Source organism: Silurus aristotelis (assembly GCF_946808225.1).
Source record: "Silurus aristotelis genome assembly, chromosome: 12".
Classification (NCBI taxonomy): Eukaryota; Metazoa; Chordata; class Actinopteri; order Siluriformes; family Siluridae; genus Silurus; species Silurus aristotelis.
In genome coordinates this window covers 9,706,872-9,731,351 of record NC_139585.1, presented here as the reverse complement: position 1 = coordinate 9,731,351, position 24,480 = coordinate 9,706,872, and the positions used below count along the sequence as shown (strand labels likewise).

The 24,480-nt window shown below is 38.9% G+C and overlaps 1 protein-coding gene and 1 long non-coding RNA gene across 2 annotated transcripts in view; both read left to right on the top strand.

Moving 5' to 3' along the window:
* Positions 1–1,887: 1,887 nt before the first annotated feature.
* nploc4 (NPL4 homolog, ubiquitin recognition factor) lies at positions 1,888–20,518 on the top strand. The gene is made up of 17 exons (XM_083556520.1): positions 1,888–2,083; positions 4,889–4,969; positions 9,144–9,253; positions 9,578–9,784; positions 9,925–9,973; positions 10,160–10,254; positions 10,454–10,577; positions 10,907–11,086; positions 12,481–12,567; positions 12,770–12,841; positions 12,927–13,053; positions 15,439–15,599; positions 16,664–16,735; positions 17,563–17,655; positions 17,993–18,112; positions 18,531–18,633; positions 19,644–20,518. Exons 1-17 carry the CDS (start codon positions 2,069–2,071, stop codon positions 19,799–19,801), a joined length of 1,854 nt encoding a protein of 617 aa, XP_083412646.1. The 5' UTR covers positions 1,888–2,068; the 3' UTR covers positions 19,802–20,518.
* Positions 20,519–23,052: 2,534 nt separating this feature from the next.
* The window catches only part of LOC310734536, a 2,136-nt gene continuing 708 nt past the window's right edge, over positions 23,053–24,480 (top strand). Inside the window, exons 1-3 of the long non-coding RNA XR_014536059.1 lie at positions 23,053–23,237; positions 23,986–24,115; positions 24,198–24,480. The exon at positions 24,198–24,480 is cut by the window's right edge and continues 708 nt beyond it. This is a non-coding gene — a long non-coding RNA (uncharacterized lncRNA). The remainder of the gene's footprint in view (positions 23,238–23,985; positions 24,116–24,197) is intronic.

Genomic DNA, 24,480 nt, shown 5'->3' with positions numbered 1-24,480 from the left:
AATTTTGTCTCAGCACATACATCTGGAAATTACCTGCATATGCAGCATAGGATGTACTTTTTATGCCAACTAAGGAAGTATGATCTGCCCCAGAAGCTGTTCATAAGTTCTACACTGCAGTCATTGAACCCTTCCTGTGCACATCCATCATCGTCTGGTTTGGAGCAGCCACAAAACATGGCAGGAACAGGCCTGCAGCAAACAGCGAAAACAGCAGAAAATAAATCTTTGGTGCTAGAAGGAATAATCACTAATGGCCCTTCACACCCTGGACACAATCTGTTTTAAATCCTTCCTTCTAGCGGGTGCTACAGAACTTTGTTCACCAAAACGGACACATAAACAGTTTCTTTCCTCAGATAATCACCCTCATTACCAACTAACCCTAATTATATTCCCTGCTTGATATCTATAAGTACTACATTGTAAGAAAAGTCACTCATTACTTCATCCCCATATGTTACACACACTATTGCTGCTATATATTTTACAAAGGTTCCGAAGAAACTTTTTTATTCTTTATCTTATATGATGCACAATACTGCTATTTGCACTACCATGCACTCTCACACTTGTACATTAATGATCTGTTATATACTCTGTAAATTGTGGGGGTTTTTTTTATTTTTTTTTATCTGTATTGTCTGTAGAGTCTCATATAGTCTGTGCTGTCTTGTATAGTCTTGCCTATAAGCTAAATGTTTAGTGCTGTTGTTTATGAATGTACTTTTGAGAGTCACCAAGAGCTGGAACCAAATTTCTTGTGTCAACACATTTGGCCAATAAACCCGAGTCTGATTCTGATCTGGGAACATCAGAGTAATTGTATTCATTAATGAAATAAACAAACAAACAAACAAACATAAATCTTCTTCTTCTGGATCATCCATACCACTCTGTCCTCTACTACCTGCATGTGTTCCCTCACCACATCCATAAATCTCCTCCTTAGTCTTCCTCTTTTCCTCCTTTCTGGCAGCTCCATCCTCAGCATTCTCCTACCAATATACCCCATGTCCCTCCTCTGCACATGTCCAAACCATCTCAATCTCGCCTCCCTCACCTTGTCTCCAAAATGCCCAACATGCGCCTTCCCTCTAATAAACTAATTTCTAATCCTGTCCATCCTCGTCACTTCCACTCCCCTTCTCTAACACACTCTTCATTACTTTGCACTGTTGACCCCAGGTACCTGAACTCCTCCACCTTCATCACCTCTTCTCCCTGCAACCGCACCACTCCACTGCCTCCCTCTCATTTACACACATGTACTCTGTCTTACTCCTACTGACTTTCATTCCCCTTTTCTCCAGCTCTCCAGTCTCTTCTCAACCTGCTCCCTACTCTCACCACAAATCACAATATCATCTGCAAACAACATAGTCCATGGAGACTCCTGTCTGACCTCGTCCGTCAACCTGTCTATCACCACTGCAAATGGAAAAGGGCTCAGAGCCGATCCTTGATGCAGTCCCACCTCCACCTTGAGCCAGTCTGCCATTCCTAATGCACACTTCACTGCTGTCACACTGTCCTCATGCACGTATATATATATATATATATATATATATATATATATATATATATATATATATATATATATATATATATATATATATATATATATATATATATATATATATAAAATCGTCTCTCACGAAGACTTTAGTTCTGAAAAACTACTAACTTCCGGCAGCCGTCACAAACACACATAGATTTCTCCCACCCGTTTCCCTGTGTCTGTGTGCGAGGACGCCATCTCATCGTCCCGCCTTTTTCATTATGATTGGTTACCAGAATATACCCCAGATCTCTTGTCCAATCATAAAATAGACGACAAATGTAAATGAAACATTAACCAATCAGAAAGGAGAAGGCGGGACTTGCCGGAATGCCGGTGTGAAAACCAATTGTAGAGCGGAAGTGCGGGTTCCACGGTGGCTGTTCTCTTTCAGAGTGCGGAGTTATGGAGTTGAGTTGGACAGACTGGAACCTTTAGAGCCGGCTGTGTAAACGCTCTTATTGTGATCTGAGATAAGGTTTGGGGATCAGAGACCCGCGAGTCAACATGGCGGAGAACATCGTAAGTGTGCGGGTGTTTGTGTGAAAGGTGTTGGGGGGTGAGGGAGAGTGTGGAAGTGGAAGGTGCAGTTTATTCCGGGTGATGAGGCAGCAGAATTGTTAGCGGGATGCTAGCTGATTAGCGAGCTAACGGTCAGAAAAGTCAGGGCCCGGGGAGGGGTACAGAAGGGGTAGAGAGGGGCAGAGAGGGGTATATGAAGGGTACATGAGGGGTAGAGGGGCAGGAGGAGGAAGAGGAAGACTGACTGGAGTGGATCAGTGAGTGGAGACCCTAAACTGTGTGAATGAACCTGGGCTTCATGTGATTTCTAAGCGAGCAGCAGCTCCTCTCCTGTTAAACTCGTCACTTGCTGAACAACGAGACACCAAATTCCTCCTAACTTACTTTTATTTCTCAGCAACAGGTTCTTATATATTTAATATAATAGTAATAAAAATAATAAAAAAAACGAATAGAAATCATGCCTCTCTGCTTACCTTCTGTCCCGTCACTGCTTATTTCACACTCACTTAAAGGAGCAATACTTCATTTTTAACAATATCATTATTGATTGCTAGAATAAATACATGTAGATCATAATATCAAATAAAGATTTGGGTCATGGTCTTGGAATAAGTTTATATAAGTGATTAAGAAAACCTGTTTAGATAAATGACTTCTGGTCCAGAATGCTTGCTTGTGTTTGGATGAGCTTCCTGTCAATCATTTTGTTGTGTCCTCTTCCCTATTGGCTATCATTGATGTTGGGGGCGGGGCTTTGTGTGCATGAGTGGTTGTGGGCTCAAGATGAAGTATTTTACTTTTAATTATTATAGACCTTTAAGGAAATTAATAATTAATCTTCACCTTTAGTGAACTGATTTGTGTGTTATTTGTTTATTTGCACCATTACGCTATGCAGTATTCTTGCAGTATATTTGTTGGATCACTTGTTGTTATTATTTTCACACTGTTGATAACACTCCTGGTTATATTTCTAGTGTTTAGAAAATCAGCACAGTGAAATTTTCACCTGTGTTTGTCAGGAGGAAATGGGTATGAAATAAAAGCACTTGTGTAGCACCACTTAATTTGGCAAATCACCAATTCATATCTCAACCCCTGAATAGAACTTCAACCTGGACACTTCTTTTTTTTCACTATGATTGATTTATCAGGCGTCCAGTAAAACAAATCCAGTAAACAATGTTCATTTTGTGATCAGTCACTGAAAACATTTTCCACCTGTTTGACAAGCAGTTTTGTGGCCATTATCAGAGCTCCGAAGATCATCCAATCCAATACCTGATACCGATCCAAAATCAGCTTCCTCCTAGCCAAGCAGATTCTGTTTCCTGTTATGTTAAAGATCTGAGATGTAACATCCATCGTGTTTTGAGACTTTACTGTATACAATAATTCTGTTGACCCGATCAGGCAATCTCTCAAATCCAGTCAGATCTTAGTTCAGCCATTAACACATAGTAAGACCTGCAAGGTTACAGCTCATCCCTAAATCACCATGATATTTTTATTGAATTGACTAAAGCAGGTGTATATTTACTGTAAAACCAGGACTCTCTCTTTTTCATTTTGTTTTAAAAAATAAGATGCTGCTGGATCTATCGATATACACAGACCAGTCATAACATTATGACCAGTGGGTGAATAACACTGATTATCTCTTCATCATGGCACCTGTTAGTGGGTGGGATATATCATTAGGCAGCTTGTGAACATTTCGTCCTCAATGTTGTTGTGTTAAAAGGAGGAAAAATGGGCGTAAGGATATGAGTGAGTTTGATGAGGGTCAGATTGTGATGGCTGAAGACTGGGTCAGAGCATCTCCAAAGCTGCAGCTCTTGTGGGCTGTTCCCGGTCTACAGTGGTCAATATCTATCAAAAGTGGTCTAAGGAAGGAACAGTGGGGAACCGGCAACAGGGTCCTGGGCAGCTTAGGCACGTGGTGAGCGAAGGCTGGTCCGTGTCATCGGATCCAACAGACGAGCTTCTGGAGCTCAAACTGCTGAAGAAGTTAATGCTGTTAATGTTTCTCAGCAAAAGGGGACCAACACAATATTAAGCAGATGGTCATAATTTTCTGCCTGATCAGTGTGTTTTTATTGTTATTTTTTTTAGTGCAAGTTGTCCAAAGCAGATCTGATTCACACTGAGTTTATCAGTACAATATCGCACTGTTTTTGCTTTGGTTTTCATTTTTTGGACAGGATTTTTAATAGCTACAAATGTGAAAAAAGTAAAAAAAAATGAGCTTTTCTATTTTTCTGCATGGTGTGTTAAAAAAATAAAAATCCAACTAGTATAAAAGTTATTTTGCTCTCCAGCTTCCAACTATGAACTAAAACATTTTTGGTTTTTTCTTAATATAAGATGAGCTACTTATAAAATTTGCTATAGTATAATAATTTTTAAAATGACTGAATAGGCACATTTTCAAAGTACGGTATGAGTATGTTTTTGTAACTTTTTTAAAGCGGTTCACGCTTTATTTTGCCTTTATTGCCTTGATGCAGTATGTAAATCAGTCAGTCAAGCATAGAGTAGTACATGGGTATAATTTAACCAAGTTAAGTTTCCTCTTTAGAGTAACTGTACAATTAATACGATACCAGTCATGTTGCCGCCTTGAGTTTGTAGAGCAGCGATCAGTGTTTCACGTTGTGTCATGTTTAAGAGTAAGCAGTGAACGTATGCTGTTACACCGGCACAAATGCTCGGCGGTTGTGTTAAGAACGGTCCGAGTGTTCTGTCTGAAATAACTCTAAGGATTTAGATTAATAACCTGACATATTTCTTTGCTTTCAGATCATTCGTGTCCAGTCTCCAGACGGGATGAAGAAAATCAGTTCAACCAAGCGTGAGACTTCTGCAGCTTTTCTGAAGAAGGTGTGAAACACGCACAACGAAAACACAGAAGAACTGATTTGGCAATACTTGATTTCCATTCTCGGTTTGAATGTCGATGCTGTGGAGCACCTAAAACTCCTTTATAGACTGTATAGTGAGTCATAAACATAATTAAATAACACAAATATTGATTATAGAGATGATTTTGACAGGACAGACTGGAGCGTAATAGGTATTTTATTAGGCAGGCAAACAAGTAGTAATTCATGTGCAACTGGATGCGAAAGTGAAACTCGGACATCTTAACGATTATCTGTGCATTTACAGTTCTTCATCAGCGACATGATTTTTTTTTCTACAATATCTACAGATCACCATAAGCAGCATTTTCATACGTCACTTCAGGACTTTGTTTCATGTCACATCTTACTGTATTATTTTTGAAAAATATAATTTTTGCTTTGTGACCTTTTTTCTGACTGTTCCTTTAGTCTTACTGGATCAGCTGTAAGAGCAGCACTTCTGACATTTCTAGCACTTCTAGCAGCGTAGCTTCTGTGTGCTTACAACAAACTGATTAATTCATGAGAAGTCGGTTTAATAATGGAAACGTGCCACATGCTTCTCAGACATTCACTGCTTTCTTAACAACGGACTTCATGGCAACTCTGTCGTGTGCACGCACTCCCAGCTAACGAAGATTTGCTCACCACCATGATCATATTACAGAGCAGCTATTGTGAGACAAGAAGTGCAAAGATCTTAAAAATGCAGCACCGGGGCAGAATACTCCCACACCAGCTTCGTCTCCACCATGAGCTTCATTGTCAGTGTATATTTCTGGTCCTTTTCTGGAAGTTGTCTTGGATATACAGTGAGGAAAATAAGTATTTGAACACCCTGCAATTCTGCTAATTCTCCCACTTAGAAATTATGGAGGGGTCTGAAATTGTCATCGTAGGTGCATGTCCACTGTGAGAGACATAATCTAAAAAAAAAATCCAGAAATCACAATGTATGATTTTTTAACTATTTATTTGTATGATACAGCTGCAAATAAGTATTTGAACACCTGAGAAAGTCAATGTTAATATTTGGTACAGTAGCCTTTGTTTGCAATTACAGAGGTCAAACGTTTCCTGTAGTTTTTCACCAGGTTTGCACACACTGCAGGAGGAATTCTGGCCCACTCCTCCACACAGATCTTCTCTAGATCAGTCAGGTTTCTGGCCTGTCGCTGAGAAACACGGAGTTTGAGCTCCCTCCAAAGATTCTCTATTGGGTTTAGGTCTGGAGACTGGCTAGGCCACACCAGAACCTTGATATGCTTCTTACAGAGCCACTCCTTGGTTATCCTGGCTGTGTGCTTCTGGTCATTGTCATGTTGGAAGACCCAGCCTCGACCCATCTTCAATGCTCTAACTGAGGGAAGGAGGTTGTTCCCCAAAATCTCGCAATACATGGCCCCGGTCATCCTCTCCTTAATACAGTGCAGTCGCCCTGTCCCATGTGCAAAAAAACACCGCCAAAGCATGATGCTACCACCCCTATGCTTCACAGTAGGGATGGTGTTCTTGGGATGGTACTCATCATTCTTCTTCCTCCGAACACGTTTAGTGGAATCATGACCCAAAAGTTCTATTTTGGTCTCATCTGACCACATGACTTTCTCCCATGACTCCTCTGGATCATCCAAATGGTCATTGGCAAAATTAAGACGTGCCTGGACATGTGCTGGTTTAAGCAGGGGAACCTTTCGTGCCATGCATGATTTTAAACCATGACGTCTTAGTGTATTACCAACAGTAACCTTGGAAACGGTGGTCCCAGCTCTTTTCAGGTCATTGACCAGCTCCTCCCGTGTAGTTCTGGGCTGATTTCTCACCTTTCTTAGGATCATTGAGACCCCACGGGATGAAATCTTGCATGGAGCCCCAGTCCGAGGGAGATTGACAATGATTGCTTTCTAATGATTGCTCCAACAGTGGACCTTTTTTCACTAAGCTGCTTGGCAATTTCCCCGTAGCCCTTTCCAGCCTTGTGGAGGTGTACAATTTTGTCTGTAGTGTCTTTGGACAGCTCTTTTGTCTTGGCTGTGTTAGTAGTTGGATTCTTACTGATTGTATGGTGTGGACAGGTGTCTTTATGCAGCTAACGACCTCAAACAGGTGCATCTAATTTAGGATAATAAATGTAGTGGAGGTGGACATTTTAAAGGCAGACTAACAGGTCTTTGAGGGTCAGAATTCTAGCTAAAAGACAGGTGTTCAAATACTAATTTACAGCTGTATCATACAAATAAATAGTTTAAAAATCATATATTGTGATTTCTGGCCTTTTTTTTTTTTAGATTATGTCTCTCACAGTGGACATGCACCTACGATGACAATTTCAGACCCCTCTATGTTTTCTAAGTGGGAAAACTTGCAAAATAGCAGGGTGTTCAAATACTTATTTTCGTCACTGTTTAGTTGTGACAAAAAGCATCTGTGATACGTTAGTGAAATTTGTCTCGTCTACACAATTGTGTGCTGATTTCTCTCCGTGGCTTCCAGTGAAATGCAATTTGCATGAGATCAGCTATCGCGTTAATTACGTTATGGCTTGAGCTTGTTTGTGAAGTAAAGTGAAGTAATACTGTTATATCAGTCCTCGTATTCGTATGAATTTACGCATATGAGAAGAAGATGCAGCTCTGCATTGTCCAATTAAAGATTTATGCACTGCTGGGTGAATCTGCAGATCAATAGAAAGATCATGTTCTGTATCTGTTATTTCAGTAAAGGTCGAGAGGGAATGAGTGATGCGATGCAGGTCCGGCTGCAACAAAGTCTCAGCGTAAGGTGTTCTCAAACGCCTGGTCTATTTGAACCTACTTTACATTACTCACGGTTCGAGCGATGGAGAGGCGCGGTGCATTCCTAATGAAATTTGCTTGGATTAAGCCTGCACTCGTATCTCCATTTTGCATATTGCTAAGTGCACTGAGCTCGACAATTCTAAACGCTGTTCTCTATTAGAGATCACCCCCCAGATCACATTACAATCGACCCATTTATGTCGGTAATGCGGTGGATTCATGGTAATTCCTGTAAAAAAAAACTTTGTTAATTGTCAAATTCGAAGTGAGATTGTAGGAAAGGGTTTCCAGTCAGGTGTATTTCCATGTTTCACCACTAGAGGCAGATAATGAGTTTACCACTCATGATAAGTTACCTATAACATCAAAGTGCACCGTTCTCCTCAAGAGCATAAAAGCCCAAAACACTGATCAGCAGTGGCCATTCAGCATTGCGCAACCTACTGAACAGCAGGTCATACAGCATTGCGCAACCTACTGAACAGCAGGTCATTCTGCATCGCGCAACCTAACGAATGGCAGGTCAGTCAGCATCGTGCAACCTACTGAACAGCAGGTCATTCAGCATCTCAACCTGCCAAACAGCAGGTCATTTAGCATCTCAACCTGCCAAACAGCAGGTCATTCAGCATCTCAACTTGCCAAACAGCAGGTCATTCAGTATCTCAACCTACGGAACAGCAGCTAGCAATTGACAGCAAGAATCACAGGATCAATTGTAAACCCAGTAAATTTGTGAGAGTGTTCTGAATCCTGTACCGTGTTTATACTGACACGCTGGGGCGAGTACAATCTCCTGGTCAGCGCACACCAGATAGTGAAACTCCCTTACAATTGGTCCTTTGAGCTGGATAGTAAACCTTCCTAACAGAGATTATCCAGTGTTTAGATGTTCATTCTTATTTCAGAGTAAATGCTCAGCTTCTGTAGTCTGACGTTGTGAATTGTAAGAGATGTGAAATTACAGCTTATGAGTTATTTCATAATTTCATAATAATTTCTGTAACTCCTGTGCAGACTTATGTGAATGTATGGGTTGTGCTGACCGAGCAGCAGAACAGGGATTATCGCCAAGCTGATGTAGCTATTTTTTCCTCTCTCTGTTTTGATTTTTTTCATTCCTGTTCTTTCTTTTTTGCTGTTTCACTCTACCCAGCACACTTATATTCTGCTTTGCGTTTATATTTATATTCACACAGCTATTGATGATTTAGCATTAAGCAATTGATTACCCAGACAATGCGGTTTTGTTGTTACTTTTATTTGTATTTTTTCACTGCATGCTTGTTTTCTGTTGTAAATGGTTCAAACAGGATAGACAACATTTTTCTCCCTCTGCATTTGTTCCCAAAGGTTGCTAAAGAGTTTGGTTTTAACTCGAATGGGTTTTCTCTCTACCTGAACCGCAATAAAACAGGCGAGATTCCCTCTCAGAACAAGGCCCTTATCATGTTTAAAATCAAGTAAGTCTACTCGTGCATTACACACTATCAGTAATATAGCCATAAAATATCGTATAAATACTGTACTTATTTAGTAGTTTTTGTTTAACCTAAATTCATATTTATAATTAATAGTATAAATAAATTATAAATATAAATATGAATTATAAATTCATATTTATAATTTATTTATACTATTAATTAAACATTACATTTGGTACTAATGGGGAAAAATCACCACCATTGTACTCTCGTTATTCTTTTTTTTTTCTGTGATTAGGAAAACTTATCTATATTATATGCAAATTATAAAATGTCCTTTTTTCACGCACTCTTTCCCTCTAGGCATGGAGACATGCTCTTTCTCTTCCCATCATCGGCCGGTTCCTCCAGTGAGAACATGGACACCGCACAGCCTCAGTCTTCATTGTCGTCTTCTCCCTCCTCCTCCTTGTCTCGTTCACACTCTGCGCAACAGTTCCAAGAAGACGAGATTGATCAGTATCTGGCCAAACAAGACGGCAAGATATACAGAAACAGGGATCCCCAGCTGTGAGTCTGCTTTTTTTCTCTTTTCTTTCTTTCTTTTTTTTTTTTATTTTTTTTTTTATCTAGGTTGCTTTTTTGTTCTCGGTTTGTGTGCAGTATAGATTTCGTTCAGTCTTTTCAGCTGTATGTGTGTGTATTTTTAGATGCCGGCATGGTCCCTTGGGGAAATGTGTTCACTGTGTACCCTTAGAGGTAAGAATATGAAAGTTTATTTTCCACCTCGAACGCTTGTTGGGGAGAATTTTATATTCGCCGTTCATGAGGAATTTGTCAGGGAACGATTTAGTCTTTTAAATGATATAAAAGCGTTAAACGTGTATGGCGTTCAAATGTATCGGTCTCAAATATATAATTGTTCTTTAATTTTTTTTTTTACAGCCGTTTGATGAAGACTACCTGAATCATCTCGACCCACCTGTTAAACACATGTCATTCCACGCCTACATCCGCAAGCTGACAGGTGGAGCAGACAAGTGAGTTTTTCTTTCATTTTTGTTATTATTATATTTTTGTTTTTAAGATTTTGACTTTATATGGGGAAAATAGATCATTTAGGTGCTTTGAAAGTCCTAAAAAAATACTACATATTCTTTACTTGTACAATAAACCCATTTAAATGTAGGTATTATTCAAAATTTTACCTACTGCACCTTTTATCTCTCTTCTTCTCAGAGGCAAGTTTGCAGCACTGGAGAACATCAGCTGTAAGATCAAGTCAGGCTGTGAGGGCCATTCGCCCTGGCCTGAGGGCATCTGCACTAAGTGCCAGCCCAGTGCTATCACCCTCAACAGACAGGTACGATAATGCACAAGGTTTTTAAAGTCTGAGGAGCTCTAGAGCTTTTTTTTTTTTTTTTATATTAAATGCTGGTTTAAGATTTTTCTATTTAATGCAGCCTTGTGCTAATCTCTGTTCTATTGTCTGGACTGATATTGGTTGTTATTTCCATTGTATGTCCAGCATTTATGCTGTGTAAACATGCCCTTTCTACAGCAACAACCTGATCATACTTTGGCTTAGAGAGTGAAATTTCATGTTTCATGTTTTCTGGTTATCCTATAAGGTTTAATGTACAAGTATGGAGCTTTGAGAACGTCTTAAACAAAAAAGAATTTTTATCACAGAAATACAGACATGTCGATAACATCATGTTTGAGAACCACACCATCGCAGACCGCTTCCTGGACTTTTGGAGGAAGACAGGAAATCAGCGGATGGGATATCTGTATGGCCGCTACACAGAGCATAAAGATATTCCACTGGGAATCCGTGCTGAGGTGGCCGCTATTTATGAACCTCCACAGGTGAGCACTTTAAAGGGAAAGTTTCGATAGTCGGGAAACGCGATCCAAGCGAATAGTAAATGCCTCTGTTTGTTACGTACTGTCATAGTTGCTTATCTGACTTGCAGCTTTCAAGTACATGTTAAAGGCTCTGACCTGATTGTGTTGCATTTACATTACAAAGTGTGTGAGCAGATGAAAATAATGCTAAAAGAAAACAGTATTGTAAATAATGAAAAAAAGATTATTATTATTATTTTTTTTTTTCCATTTACCGTAATTTCCGGACTATTAAGTGCACCCAAATATAAGACGCACCCACTGAATTTTACAAAGATTTTTATTTTGAACATAAATAAGCCGCAGTGTCTACACTGAAACTAATGAACTTTACACAGGCTTTAATAAAAGACAGTGTCTGTAACACGGCTTGTATCTAAACAGTAGCCTACCAAGAAAGTCATTGTTCACTGTCTTCTTCCTTCCTTTCACAACTATTTCTCTCTGGAGTTTTTCTTTTGGCATCGTGCGTTTAAAAATCACCATCGGTGAATCTTTTCTCCTAATGCCGTGCAGCTCAGAACACAGGTGAAGTGCGTGTTTTCAGCGTGAACAATGATTCGCATTTCCTGTTGACAGTCCAAGTGAGCGGCAGGTCAAACGTCAGAGGAACCTCATCCATATTTATGATCTGATTTAATCTGATCTGAGCACGTCTGATTTAATATAAAGAGTCTCATTGGTTCACCCGAACCCCTTCGGCAATATCATTGGTCTAATGTTATGGGGCTCAGTTTTTTGGGCTTGAAGTTTAAGCCGCGGGGTTCAAAGCGTGGGAAAAAAGTAGTGTCTTATAGTCCGGAAAATACGGTATACACAGTATGGCCAAAAGTATGTGGACAGGACATCAATCTATATGTTGCTTTAAAGCACAGAATAGCATTACAATTTTCCTCAACTGGATCTCAGAGGCCTGGATCTCAGCAGGATTACTTAAAGACAGGGTTTGCCAAGTTTAAAGTTGAGGAATTTAAGTGTGCTAGACAGATTCCTGACTTCCACAAAGTTTCCAACACTTTTGGGATGACAGACGGTCTCTCACACAGCCTCAATACTTACATTACTAACACACTAAAATTCCCAGTCATACTCTAGAATGTAATAAAAAAATTTATCCAGAACAGTGGATTTAAAAAAAAATAAAAAAGTGCAAATGGCAGATTAAATGAGGAAACGTACGATCAAAAAGCACGCTTAAATGCGTTGTTTGGTGTCCACATACTGTCGGACACACAGGAATGCGACATCCTGTTTGGCCATTTATTACATGAACAGTTTTGGCAAATTGTAACATTATTTATGATGTATGCGTGTGTATAGTATGCAATGTATGTTTATTGTATTTTTGGTACCAGATTGGTACTCAGAACAGTCTGGAGATTATTGATGACCCCAGAGCTGCAGCAGTGGAAGAGATCGCTGCTAAACTGGGCCTCTGTAAAGTAAGTCCCGCGCACCCATGTTTAACATGTGTTTCTGTTCGCATGCTTGCCTCGTTTTTTTTCTATTGGAGTTTTGGCACATGTTTATTTGCTCTTTTGCAGTTGTTCGAGACTAGGCCTATTAATTGCTTCTCAAGTGTTTCTAAAGTATAAAGAATTGAGATCAGTGAATTAAAAGGTCATTCTTGTTTTATTCTTAAAGCTGGGGTGGATCTTTACAGACCTGTTGTCTGAGGATACAAGAATAGGCACAGTGCGGTACACGAGAAACAAGGTAAGAGGATGTGTCAAAAACACAGAAGTGTGTACAAATATGCTTCAAATACATGTGTATGCTCATTCGTGTGTTTCCTGTACAGGACTCTTACTATTTGAGCGCAGAGGAGTGTATCACAGCCGGACATTTCCAGAACCGCAACCCCAATTCATGCCGGCTCTCTCCCGATGGCCACTTTGGATCAAAATTTGTCACAGTGGTTGCAACCGGTGTGTGGTTTCTGACTTTTTACCATTACATTTGTTAAAGTTTTAAAGGCCAGCGGTGTGCTGCGTTACGTTCACATATGGAGCGATCAGAGACCGTTCATTGTCTGAGAGTCGTCGACTGTTTGCGGCTAGATGTTTAAGTTTGATGGATTTGTTTACGTTTGGTGCAGAAAGTAAAAGGTGGAATAAAAACCTAATGTCGAAAGCGGAATGCTTATTGCGCCACCCACAGATACAATGTACTGGAATAAAATCTCTGCATGTGTGAATGTTGAATATGTCTTAGTGTGCATAATGAGGGAGGAGTGTGTATATCAGCAAGTTATATCTTCGTGCTCTGATTTCATGCTAAGTTCTGCGGCACAGTGGCAACGTCTTCACGCAAAGGCTTTTGTTAATCTAAAGAAATTTCCTACAATACAAATTGGTGTGTACGTGAGAAGAGGTATTTTAGTTGCATTTTTTTTTTTTACATCGATTGTTTTACTACTGCTAATAATAATATGAAACATTATATAATACTAATATTAAACATTCCCTATCTCTAAATAGATATTCAATTTTGCCAGAATCATCTCTGTCTTGTCTATTCTGTGTGTTTATTTTAGAGCTGATTTAATGAGATATTTGGCCAAAGGAGGAGAAGGAGAGGGGAAGATGTCTACAGAGACAGCAGGGAAAGGAGAAGTGTAGGAGAGTGGAGGTTTGGGTGGGTTCTTTAAATGTTGGCATATGACTGGTACAGGGAGAGAGGTAGCTGATATGATGGAGAGGAGAAAGGTAGAATTGTTTGTGTGTTCAGGAGACCAAGTGGAAAGGGAGTAAGGCCAGGAACATTGGAGGTGGAGGTTTAAACTGTTCTATTATGGCATGGATGGAAAGGGAAATGGTGTAGGGGTGATTCTGAAGGAAGAGTACAGTAAGAGTGTAGTGGAGGTGAAGAGAGTTTCTGATAGAGTGATGAACGTGAGGTGGAAGTTAAAGGAGTGATGTAAAGGTCATCAGTGCATATAATCTAATATAATATTGATAATAATATAGAATAATAGAATACAATTCTAGAGTGAGTTAGGTGAAGTGGTGGATGGTGTACCTAGGAATAAAAGATTGGTGATCGGGGCAGACTTTAATGGGCATGTAGGTGAAGGGAACAGAGGTGATGAGGAGGTGATGGGTAGGTATGGCATTAAAGAGAGGAATGTGGAAGGGCAGATGGTGGTAGATTTTGTGAAAAGGATGTAAATGGCAGTAGTAGATACTTATTTTAAGAAGAAGAGGAGCATAGTTTGACATAGTAAGAGTAGAGGAAGGTGCACACAGGTGGACTTTGTTCTACGCAGGAGATCTTAAAGAGGTGGTCTGTGGGATGGCATTGGAGGTAAAAGAAAAGGAGGAGAGTGAGGACTGGAAAAAGAATTAGATAGTGAAAGACTGTTGTGTGAGTTTCATTGAAGAGGTCAGACAGGGGCTCGGTGGTGGTGAACAGATGCTGGATGATTGGGCAACTGCTGCAGAAGTGATTAAGAGGCGACAGCTAGGAAGGTACTTGGTGTGACAGCTGGAAATGTAAAGGAAGACAAAGAGACATGGTGGAGGAAATGAGGGAGTGCAGGAAAGCATAAGGAAAAGAGGTTCACAAAAGCGAATTGGGATCGGCAGAGAGATGCGAAAAGTAGACAGGAGTACAAGGAGATGTGGCAGCGGGTAAAGGCAAAAGCCAAGGAAAAGGCATATGAGGATTTGTACTAATTGGCCAGGCAGAGGGAATGAGCTGGGAAGGATGTGGCATTGACTAAAAGACAGGAGGTGGAGCTGGAGGTAGCAGAGCTAAAGAGGCTGAGATTTTCATGGATGGACAGGATTAGACACTAGTTTATTAGAGAGACCACACATGTAGGACGTTTTGGAGACATGGTGAGGGAGGCGCGGTTGAGATGGTTTGGACATGTGCAGAGGAAGGGACAACGGTATAGGAGTATATCGGTAGATATATTGGTAGGAGAATGCTGAAGATGAAGCTGCCAGGAAGGAGGAAAAGAGGAAGACTAAGGAAGAGGTTTATGAATGTGGTGAGGGAGGACATGCAGGTAGTTGGTTTAAAAGACACAGATGTAAAGGGACGGAGTGGTATGGAGATGGTTGATACACTGTGTCGACCCCTAATGGGGGCAGACCAAAGACGAAGTAGTAGTTAACGAAGAGATTTTATTAAGAAGTCTAAATGCTGACAGCTTGCAGAGCCTAAGATGCTTTTTTTTTTTTTATAAAGCAACACTGCTGTTATTGTTAATAAAAAAAAAAAGCAACAGTCCAATGAAACTGAACTAAATAGACCTGCGCTTGCCAAGGTCTAAAACGTGTATGTGCATGTGTGTGTTTGTGCAGGTGGTCCTGATAACCAGGTACATTTTGAGGGCTACCAAGTTTCTAACCAGTGCATGGCCTTGGTGAGAGACGAGTGCCTGCTGCCCTGCAGAGATGCCCCTGAACTCGGCTACGCCAAAGAGTCGAGCAGTGAGAAATACATCCCTGACGTCTTCTATAAGGTACATGCGCACATGCTCCCACTTACAGAGCATTGAGGAGTGCATGCGCATAAACAACACACAGAGAGCCTTTTCTGTCTGGGGTCAAGTGTTCCCAATTAATCTACCGTTTTCCTCATTTATTGTTTTGTATCAAAGGATATTCTGTATAAAAATTCCCACCTTTCCCAATGCGTGTGCAAAAACAAAACTCTAGAGATTAAAGGTTATAAGTCTGGTGAAATCCGAAGGAAACATGTAAGAGCCTGACATGCTTTGACTTGCAAATGATTGCTTTTATTGTTCGATTGTAATAGAGCACAGCACAGGTGAGATATAGTTTATTATAACAGTGGTTTGAATGGAGCCCTTTTGAATATTGTGCTGCACATTTGGTTTGAAAGACCAGCCAGACTGATAGATCTGACCATTCTAAGCTTGGTATGAACCTGAAATTTGAAGCAGAATAGGTTGGGGGAAAGTTTTCATTTCTCTGCATGTTGTGAAAAGTTTGTGTCAGTCTGCATGTGAGCTGATGGGTCTTAAAACAACCAATTTCATTCAACCGCCCAGATTCAAATACCAGAGGAATGGGACCTGCAAAAAAACCCAGTAAATTGTATAAAATAAAACCTAGTACTAAAATAAATGTTTCATAGTTTCAAATCAAGGCATGACCAATGTGTCTACACTACTGCTGACTTGGCCACTCGAGGTTTATTTATAGGTTTCTACTGATGGGTGAAGCTCCTCCCTTATGTCTCTCATGTGAAGATCCCTTACCTATTTAACACATCTTGTTGCACTGTAACTTTTACGATTATGGCTGGAAAACGATTTTACTCAGAAACATGTTTACGAGGGATTTTTTATAATGTATCACCTGAATGTGTTTTAAGTTTTTTGTCTCATTATAAAGCTATATAGTAATTTAAATGTAATGGATTTAATGATAACCCATGTCTCTCATGTTTATAGACTTGATGCTAACATGATGGTAAAGCTTAATAAACCAGACCCAGATTCAAATATTTTACTCTTATTTCTTTATCTTCAATTTCTCTTGTGTTTTATTTTTGATCTAGGATAAAGATAAATTTGGCAACGACATCACTTACTTGGCCCGTCCTCTTCCAGTGGAGTACCTAATTATTGACGTGAGTAACGTTCCCTTTTCTGAATCCGGCCTGACGTTGAAAGTAGTTAAGGATCACAAAAGCATAAGATTCCTTTGTGAATTTCGGACATCTATTACACGTTACATCCACATTTATTGTTACAATAACCTTCATTATTCTGGGAAGATATTCCACTTGATTTGATGGAGTGTGCTTGTAAAGATTTATGTTCATCAGCCATAAGGGTGTGAGGTAAAGGCAGGCACTGATGTGCACTCAGTGTTTTAAAAGGTGTTCGAAATGATTGAGGTCAGAGCTCTATAGCAGACCACCAAAGATTTTTCACTCCAACCCGTTTAAACCATATCTTAATGGAGCTGCCTTTGCGCACAGAGGCGCTGGCATGAGAGGAGAAGAGGTTTGGGCCTCCAAGTTCAAATGAAAATGTAATTCTACAGCATCCAGCCACATCCTATATGAATGCGTTTCTCCATCTTTGTGGTAACAGTTTGGTGAAGAACCACATATGGCTGTTTTTTGTGCATAATCATGTATTTTCTTTTAAATTGTCTGGTCTTGGTCATGACTTGGTACGAAGAACTTGTGACCTCACTATTGTATTTCATGTCACCAAGCATCACTGTGGTCATTTTTGTGTGCATTAAGAGGTTGAGATCCACAGCCAAATGTATGATTGTGAAATTGTGTAATTGATTTATTATCTCACTGTTTGTATACGGTAGGCCATAAAATGTTTATTTTCATATAAATATAATTTTCCTGTCTTTAAAGGGTTTATTTTGTAGATTTGTATGAATTTAAGATGTATTTTATTTATTTATTTATTTATTTATTTTTTATAACAGATCACCACCACTTTTCCTAAAGACCCCGTGTTCACCTTTTCCTCCACGCTTCGCTTCTCCATTGAGAACAGAGAGTCATTGGGAGAAACACAGGTAACCACATGCACAACTTAGACACATCATCCTAACTGAGAACTAGCAAACATTTCCCTCATTCATTTTCTGTAAAACACTGATTTTTATTTTTTTTTTGTCTCCTTAATATTATGCTCACTTTATGACCTTAAGTTATTGAACAGTTATATATGATTCTTCTTCTAAACTGTTGCTACAATATTGGAAGCTGGCAATGCGAGGCCCCTTGATTTGTATTACTCTAAATGTCACTGTAATGTTAAGTAAATATAATCGTTAAAACAGTCCATTTTTATTTACTAAACTCAAAATACACACATTAATCATTTAAATGTTTTATGTTTGTGATCACCAGGACTTCCACAGTTTAGCTACATATCTCTCCCAGAGCACTTCCTCCTCATCCTTTTTGAACATCGTTTCTGACTTCCACCTGCTCGTCTTTCTAGTCACTAATGACGTCATGTCTTTGCGAGTAAGTTCTGCAGATTACACTCACACACTTTAAATCATTCCATATGCAATACATTTGGTTGTTAAATATCAATTATTATATCCTGAGATGTATTATTTAATTTGCTGCACTGTGACACCATTTGTAATGTCAGTCAATTAATTAATCTGGCAGTCATTAATCCTAAGGATTAGCCACTTTCACCAGCAGATGGCGCCATAGTATTGAGACTCGCACTACTGAGTGTCAGTCATTTGCTAAACAGTAACAAGTGTTTTGGATATCGCATTTATTTCTGTGCTTTTGATAGTGCTGAAGCTACACATGTATACGTAGTTAGTGCTGGTCTTTTGGGATGGCTCGCTAATTTTCTAAGCCACAGCTTTACAGTGTAACAGGAATTCAACTGTACTTTGTTTTATTTCTTTCCTACTTACAGGACAGTATTGGGTTGTTACTGGATGCAGTGAAAACCTCAAATGAGGAGCTGGCACAGACCTGGAAGAAATCTGAGCAGTGGGCTACAATCGAGCAACTTTGTAGTAAGTGACTGTCCAGTTTGTTTTTGATATTTGGGACGATTTAAAATAATTAGTGTCGTATGCTTGTGCTGTGAAAAATAGTGCTAGATTTCAGTTCAATTCGTTTTTATTTGTGTAGCGCTTTTGTACAATGGACATTGTCTCAAAGCAGCTTTACATAGGTGATGTTTCTCTAGGTGAGAAATGAGATTTACTGAAATAGACCTTATAAAACACCCTATGGTTTAAAATGAAAGAGTTTCTTTGACACTTTGTACAGCAAAAGCATTGAAAGAATCTTAGGAACCCGTGTCCTTATACAGAATCATTTTTCTCTTAAGGAATCCCTGATCAGTTTATTGTCTTAGATTATTTAAAGCAAAGAAACAAGTAAATATATAATACATTTCATATTGCAACTTGTTTATTTATTGTTGCATAAACCAAATGGAAGACAAAGGTTCTGTTAGATTTTACAGATGTTTTAGAAACACAGATTTTTCTTTGTGTTTAACCAAAGAAAAGACACCAACATGAAGAAAGAAATAGAGTTCGACCGATTTCATCTTTGCACCTATAGTTGATTGCTGGAGGGGTTAAGATTGCTCTAGAGGCGAAACGTGAGACTGCTCGTTGCACGGAGAGCACGATGCTTGGCGAGCTCTTTATACATTTTGTAATTATATTTAATATGTTCATATTTTTCATTTAGCACATTTTTATGATTTTAGTAGTTGTATAATTTCTTTTTTTTTTTTTTTTTTCTTTAAATTTTTTATCCAGTATCCGTTTTAGAAACTATCTGTTGATTAAGGTACGATTCAACCTAGCTATCGGTAAAATCCACTATCGGTCGACCTCTAGAAAGAAATGTATATTAAAAAGCCATAAAAGTTCATTAAATTAATAAATCCTGTATGTTGAATATTTTGATACGCAATTCAGGAAACAGAGATTTTTTCCCCAGATAAAAAGTGTTTAAAAGTGTTCCATGTTTTCATTATTTTACATTGTTGCATTTTTTTTCACAGGCACAGTAGGAGGGCAGCAGGGAGGCTCTCTTGACTATGCTATGGGTGGCCCATCTATCCCAGCATCCTCCTCTGCCATGTGGTCCTGCCTCCACTGCACCTTCATGAACCAGCCAGGCACGGAGCACTGCGAGATGTGCAGCCTGCCCCGTAGTTAAAAATAAAAACACCGCCACCTGGGCAGACAGCAGCAGGAGTGGACTTCAAAATGTTCTCAGAGGCCCTCCCCTTACACACACATTCCCCACCTCTTCATCAGAACTCCGCCCACTTTATCACTGCCTGTCCAGGGTTGCTAAGCGAATACAAGTGGTGTGCTCGGATACATGTCCAAAGCTAACGATGATTGTGTTCCGTTAGCCTCTTTGCTGTGGCCACAAGGCATGCTGGGATTGATTTAGGTAAAGCACTAGGCCAAGGTTTCTTTCGCGCTCTGTTCCAAAACAAGCTGACGTCATTGTTGCGGACTTTGCTAAATCCAATTTGTTTTTTTGAAAATTAAAATTTCCTCCCCTCACCTTTAATTCTCACAGCCTGGAGATGTGTTGTGTAAATAATAAGCAGACTGATATTGATACTGATGCTCTTATTTAATTTCAGTGAGGCTTTTTTTTCTTTTTTGGAACCATAGTTATATGTATATTGATTGAATTTAATACAATTCTGTTTTCCAAAGAAAAGGAAAAAAAAAAAAACTAAACAAAAAGTCCTATCATGCTGAATAAGCACTTGTGGCTTTTCACAAAACAAGATGCACACTGCAACACACATGAAACTGTCCAGATCATCGGATCCTTCAACTCACCGTTACGGCTTTTTCTTGAGTTTTAATTGAGACTCCCTATTAAAGGTTGCACAAGCCTTTTTCTCAATCATTACCTGCTCTTTTTCTTTCATTTTATGTGCTTTTATTAGCTCCCTTTGAGGATAGTGGTCACTTGTGTCTGATTTTGTTATGGTATATTTTACGTTGGTGAAATTTCAGCTCCTCCTAAAGCCAATGACTGAGTTCTTTGCTCTCAGAGTAGTTCATTTAACTTTTAATAAGGTCCACAACATCTGGAATGATCTAGCAGTCTCAGATTATCATAAAACAATCTGGAAAGAACGCAGTTCAGCACTCCTCAAACCTGGAAATGCTGCACAGTCTTGAGATTACTTATACACATCTGGCCCAATGTGTCCCATACCTGGGTAAAGCAAATCCTGATACAAAGCAGAGAGATGTATAAAAAATAAAAATAAACGCCTACAAAGACATTTAATGTTTTGTTTATAGGGATGTAACCAGGTAAGAATGCATTTATTCAGATTGAACATATTGGTTATATGTTCTAAAGGCACACAAAAATATACTTTTTCTTTGAGGAAGTTTTGTCAGGAAGGTATGACGAGACATCTGGATGAGATTAGACTCAAACAAGAGTCTATGGAGGTAAAAAAAAAAAAAAAAAGTTACATAAGCCAGAGGTTTATACTTTAATGCAGGTATTGTAAGATCTCATTCATTAATGTCAATCAAGAAGTAGTTACCTGGTTATGATGGCATGTTTAAAGGTTAATAATATATTTATTTTTTGGAAATGGAAGCAGCAAAGTTAATTGAAAATTGTTGGGGGTGGCTACGTAAAATACATGAGAAACATACACGATAATGCCAAAAGTTTGCGGACACCTGGACACCTTTTTGAACATCGCATTTCACATCTAGTCCTAATTTTCTCTTATAATACCCTCCACTCTTTTGGGAATATGTTCCACTAGATTTTGAAGTGTGCTTGTAGGCAATTAGTAGGTGTTTGTAAAGTCCGGTACTGATGTAGGGTGAGGAGAGCTGTGGTGCAGAGGGGCATTGCCATAATGGAACAGGTTTGGGTTTTCAAGTTTAAAAGAATGCAAAATGTATTATATTATACCGCATACAAAGACATCCTATACAATTGTGTTTCTTCAGCTTTGGAGTTTAGAGAGGAACCACATGTGGCAGGAAAAATCAGGTGTCCCAACACTTTTGTCCATATAATGTAGTCCTGCACATGTTCTAATTTCTAATGTTGAATTGAAAATTGTGTTTTCACCCTTGCAAAAAGAGTACCCGCAGAACAATCTTGTAACTATTAATCTACTATGTGGAAAATGAATTTCTTTTCACATTATTTCACACTTATTTTAAGTATCAGTTTCTTTATATGGATCTCCTTTAGATTAAACTTCAGTTAGGAAGCAGAACTGGTAATGAAAAAAAAAATCCAGTCACAATATTCCCGTGTGTAATTCAATGAATAAACATACACAGGTATCTTACCTTGGATTGACAGATTTGATACCTAATAATCTCTTGGATCCTCAAGGTTTATTATAGGCAGGTGTTAGGAAGGTAAAGATTTGTGACCAGCTTTAGTATTGACTTTGAAACCCAGATGGTACGTGTAATTAAAATAACCTGAGAGAGTACACTCACACACACACACAAGTGCAACCTCAACAAGGCTTGCTAATTGCACATCGTTTTGTTGATTATCCAGTATATTTGTATATTATTCAGCCATAGTGTATGATTTAACTGTCGTCCATCACCGAGCATGTGAGGTGTACAGGCATGGCTACATGTTTGCTTGTATTTTCTCGAGATAGCTTTTCCTGCTGAGATGAGTCTACATGGATTATCTATCATGCAAGGATTTTTCGTCGGTTCCTCCAGACCCCAGATGTGCTGCAGATGATGTCCAGGAATGCTGCATTTGAGGTGAGATGTCAAGATGATACACAACCTGCAGTTCAGAGACAACATCCATAGTCGTGTTTGCTTTTGTTGTTAGACTTCACAGGTATTGTTTTAAGAACAGACTTATATAGATCTGTTTTTGTTTGATGATGTGACTAACTTGTCTGTGATTTTAAGCATAATTAAGGCAATAACCTCTTATGGTCCCTGCTTTAACAGTTCTCAGTCAGTGTTAGTGGAAGAGGTACAGGATCGGTATAATGTACACTATGAGCAGTTTATTCTGAAAATGAGAATGAATTTAGTGCAGAATTTGAATTTAGTCATCTGGCTTTTAGGATTCACTGAAACATGACTCCACCCTTCTCTTCATGAATTCCCCAAGGGATTATATATAAGGGGTGGGATTATAGTCTTGACAGACAGATATAAATGGCAGAAGGATTGTGGTTTGGAGTTTGGAGATATTAATAGTTCTTAGTAATTGTTTTTTTTTTTTTTTGTTAAATAATTTGCAGGTAAGCAAATAAATTTAATTGAATTCTTAATTTAACAATGTGTTTGTGTTGTTTGAGATTTATGATTATGTAGAGTGTGTAATCGTTTTTTTATTTCACACTTTTTATTCCAAAAGTATTCTTATATACAAGAAAAAAGATTTTACAGCATTATATTTATTTTACAGGGTCAATGAGTGTTTAATTTCTGTGTGTGTGTGTGTGTGTGTGTGTGTGTGTGTGTGTGTGTGTGTGTGTGTGTGTGCGCGCGCGCGCGCGCACTCTAGAAAATGCAGAATTTGCCTTTCTTGCTTTTTATGCTCTCTCTGGGAGCTACTCAGAGAAACGCTGAGTGGGACAACAGAGGAGAAGGTAAAACTACGTATGTTTTTAAGTAGATCGTTGGTAATGTTAGTATCCACAGGCTAAGAGAGATTGCATCATTTCTTTCATTACTATTTTTACCAAACTTTTCACTATTTGTAGTGTTACAACCTTTTTTTTTTATTTTTTATTTTTTTTATTCTCTCCCTTATCCTGGGCATTGCCTTTTTGGTTTTCCTCTAGGCAGAATCAAAATTGTATTCTTTCCACTTTTGATTAATGGATTTGCTGGTTCTCTGTGACAGATTCAAGTTGGGACCATTTTTAAATAATGCTGAACTATACATTTCCTAAATGTTGTCTTGGATTTTTCAAGAACCTTCTTTCTCGTAATGCTGTTTCTGTTCTCTAACAGACTCTGGGTCTCTCCAGGAACAGCCATATTTATATTAAGATCATACAACACTTTATTTTCACAGAATGGAAATAACTCTATTCAGCAAATAACTTCAGCAAGTAACTGGCTATACTTTATGATTCTCAAACATAAATTTTTTCAAACTTACAAAAAAAATATTCATAATTTATTTACAATTATAATCAGAAATATGAAAATACTCAGTGAAGGGGGTGTAAATATTAAGTCACTGTAGATACATTTATAGTCACCAAAGTAATGTTTCTCAGCTTTGTCTGTTGAATGAAACACTAAATATACCAACTTATTATGAAACATTTGAGTCTGAGACATTAAAACCAGCCTTGTTAAGAAAACATCTTGACTGCCGTCCTGCAGCTGTGAAGCTAAATTCCAGAGGATGTGCCAATCTCACGTTAGTCCTGAGCAACTGGAAATATGCTATAATGACCCAGGTGAATGATCTGCTTCTCAATGACCACAGCACTGTGCTACCAGACTATGGAAGGTCAGTCCAATGGTCTACTTTATACATATCTAGTGTTGTGTATTTTTCTCCCCTAAGTGACAATGTAATAACATCTCTCTAGGATTAAATCTCTATCTGAAGCCCTCAGTGATCTATATGAAGAGTTTAACTCTTTAAAAGGGAGACTGGGGGAGCTCACAACCAGCTTTGAGAGAGTGGATTCGTTTGTCGATGATGTTCGGGCAGGTCGAGAGGAGAGACCCAGAGCGGGAGTAAACGTGGTGACCTCTAAAGCTGACGCCAGACCAAGACGCAAAACCAGAGTGCTGATTCGAAGAGTGCTAAAAGCAGAACATCCGTAGTTGTGATTTCTCTTTTTTAACTATCAAACTCAGTGAACAGAT

Bases quoted from the DNA above. Each gene is read 5' to 3' on its own strand.
- nploc4 (XM_083556520.1), top strand. The intron at 10,578-10,906 runs GTACGATAATGC...TTTTTATCACAG, and splicing joins CTATCACCCTCAACAGACAG to AAATACAGACATGTCGATAA. The intron at 17,656-17,992 runs GTAACCACATGC...TGTGATCACCAG, and splicing joins AGTCATTGGGAGAAACACAG to GACTTCCACAGTTTAGCTAC.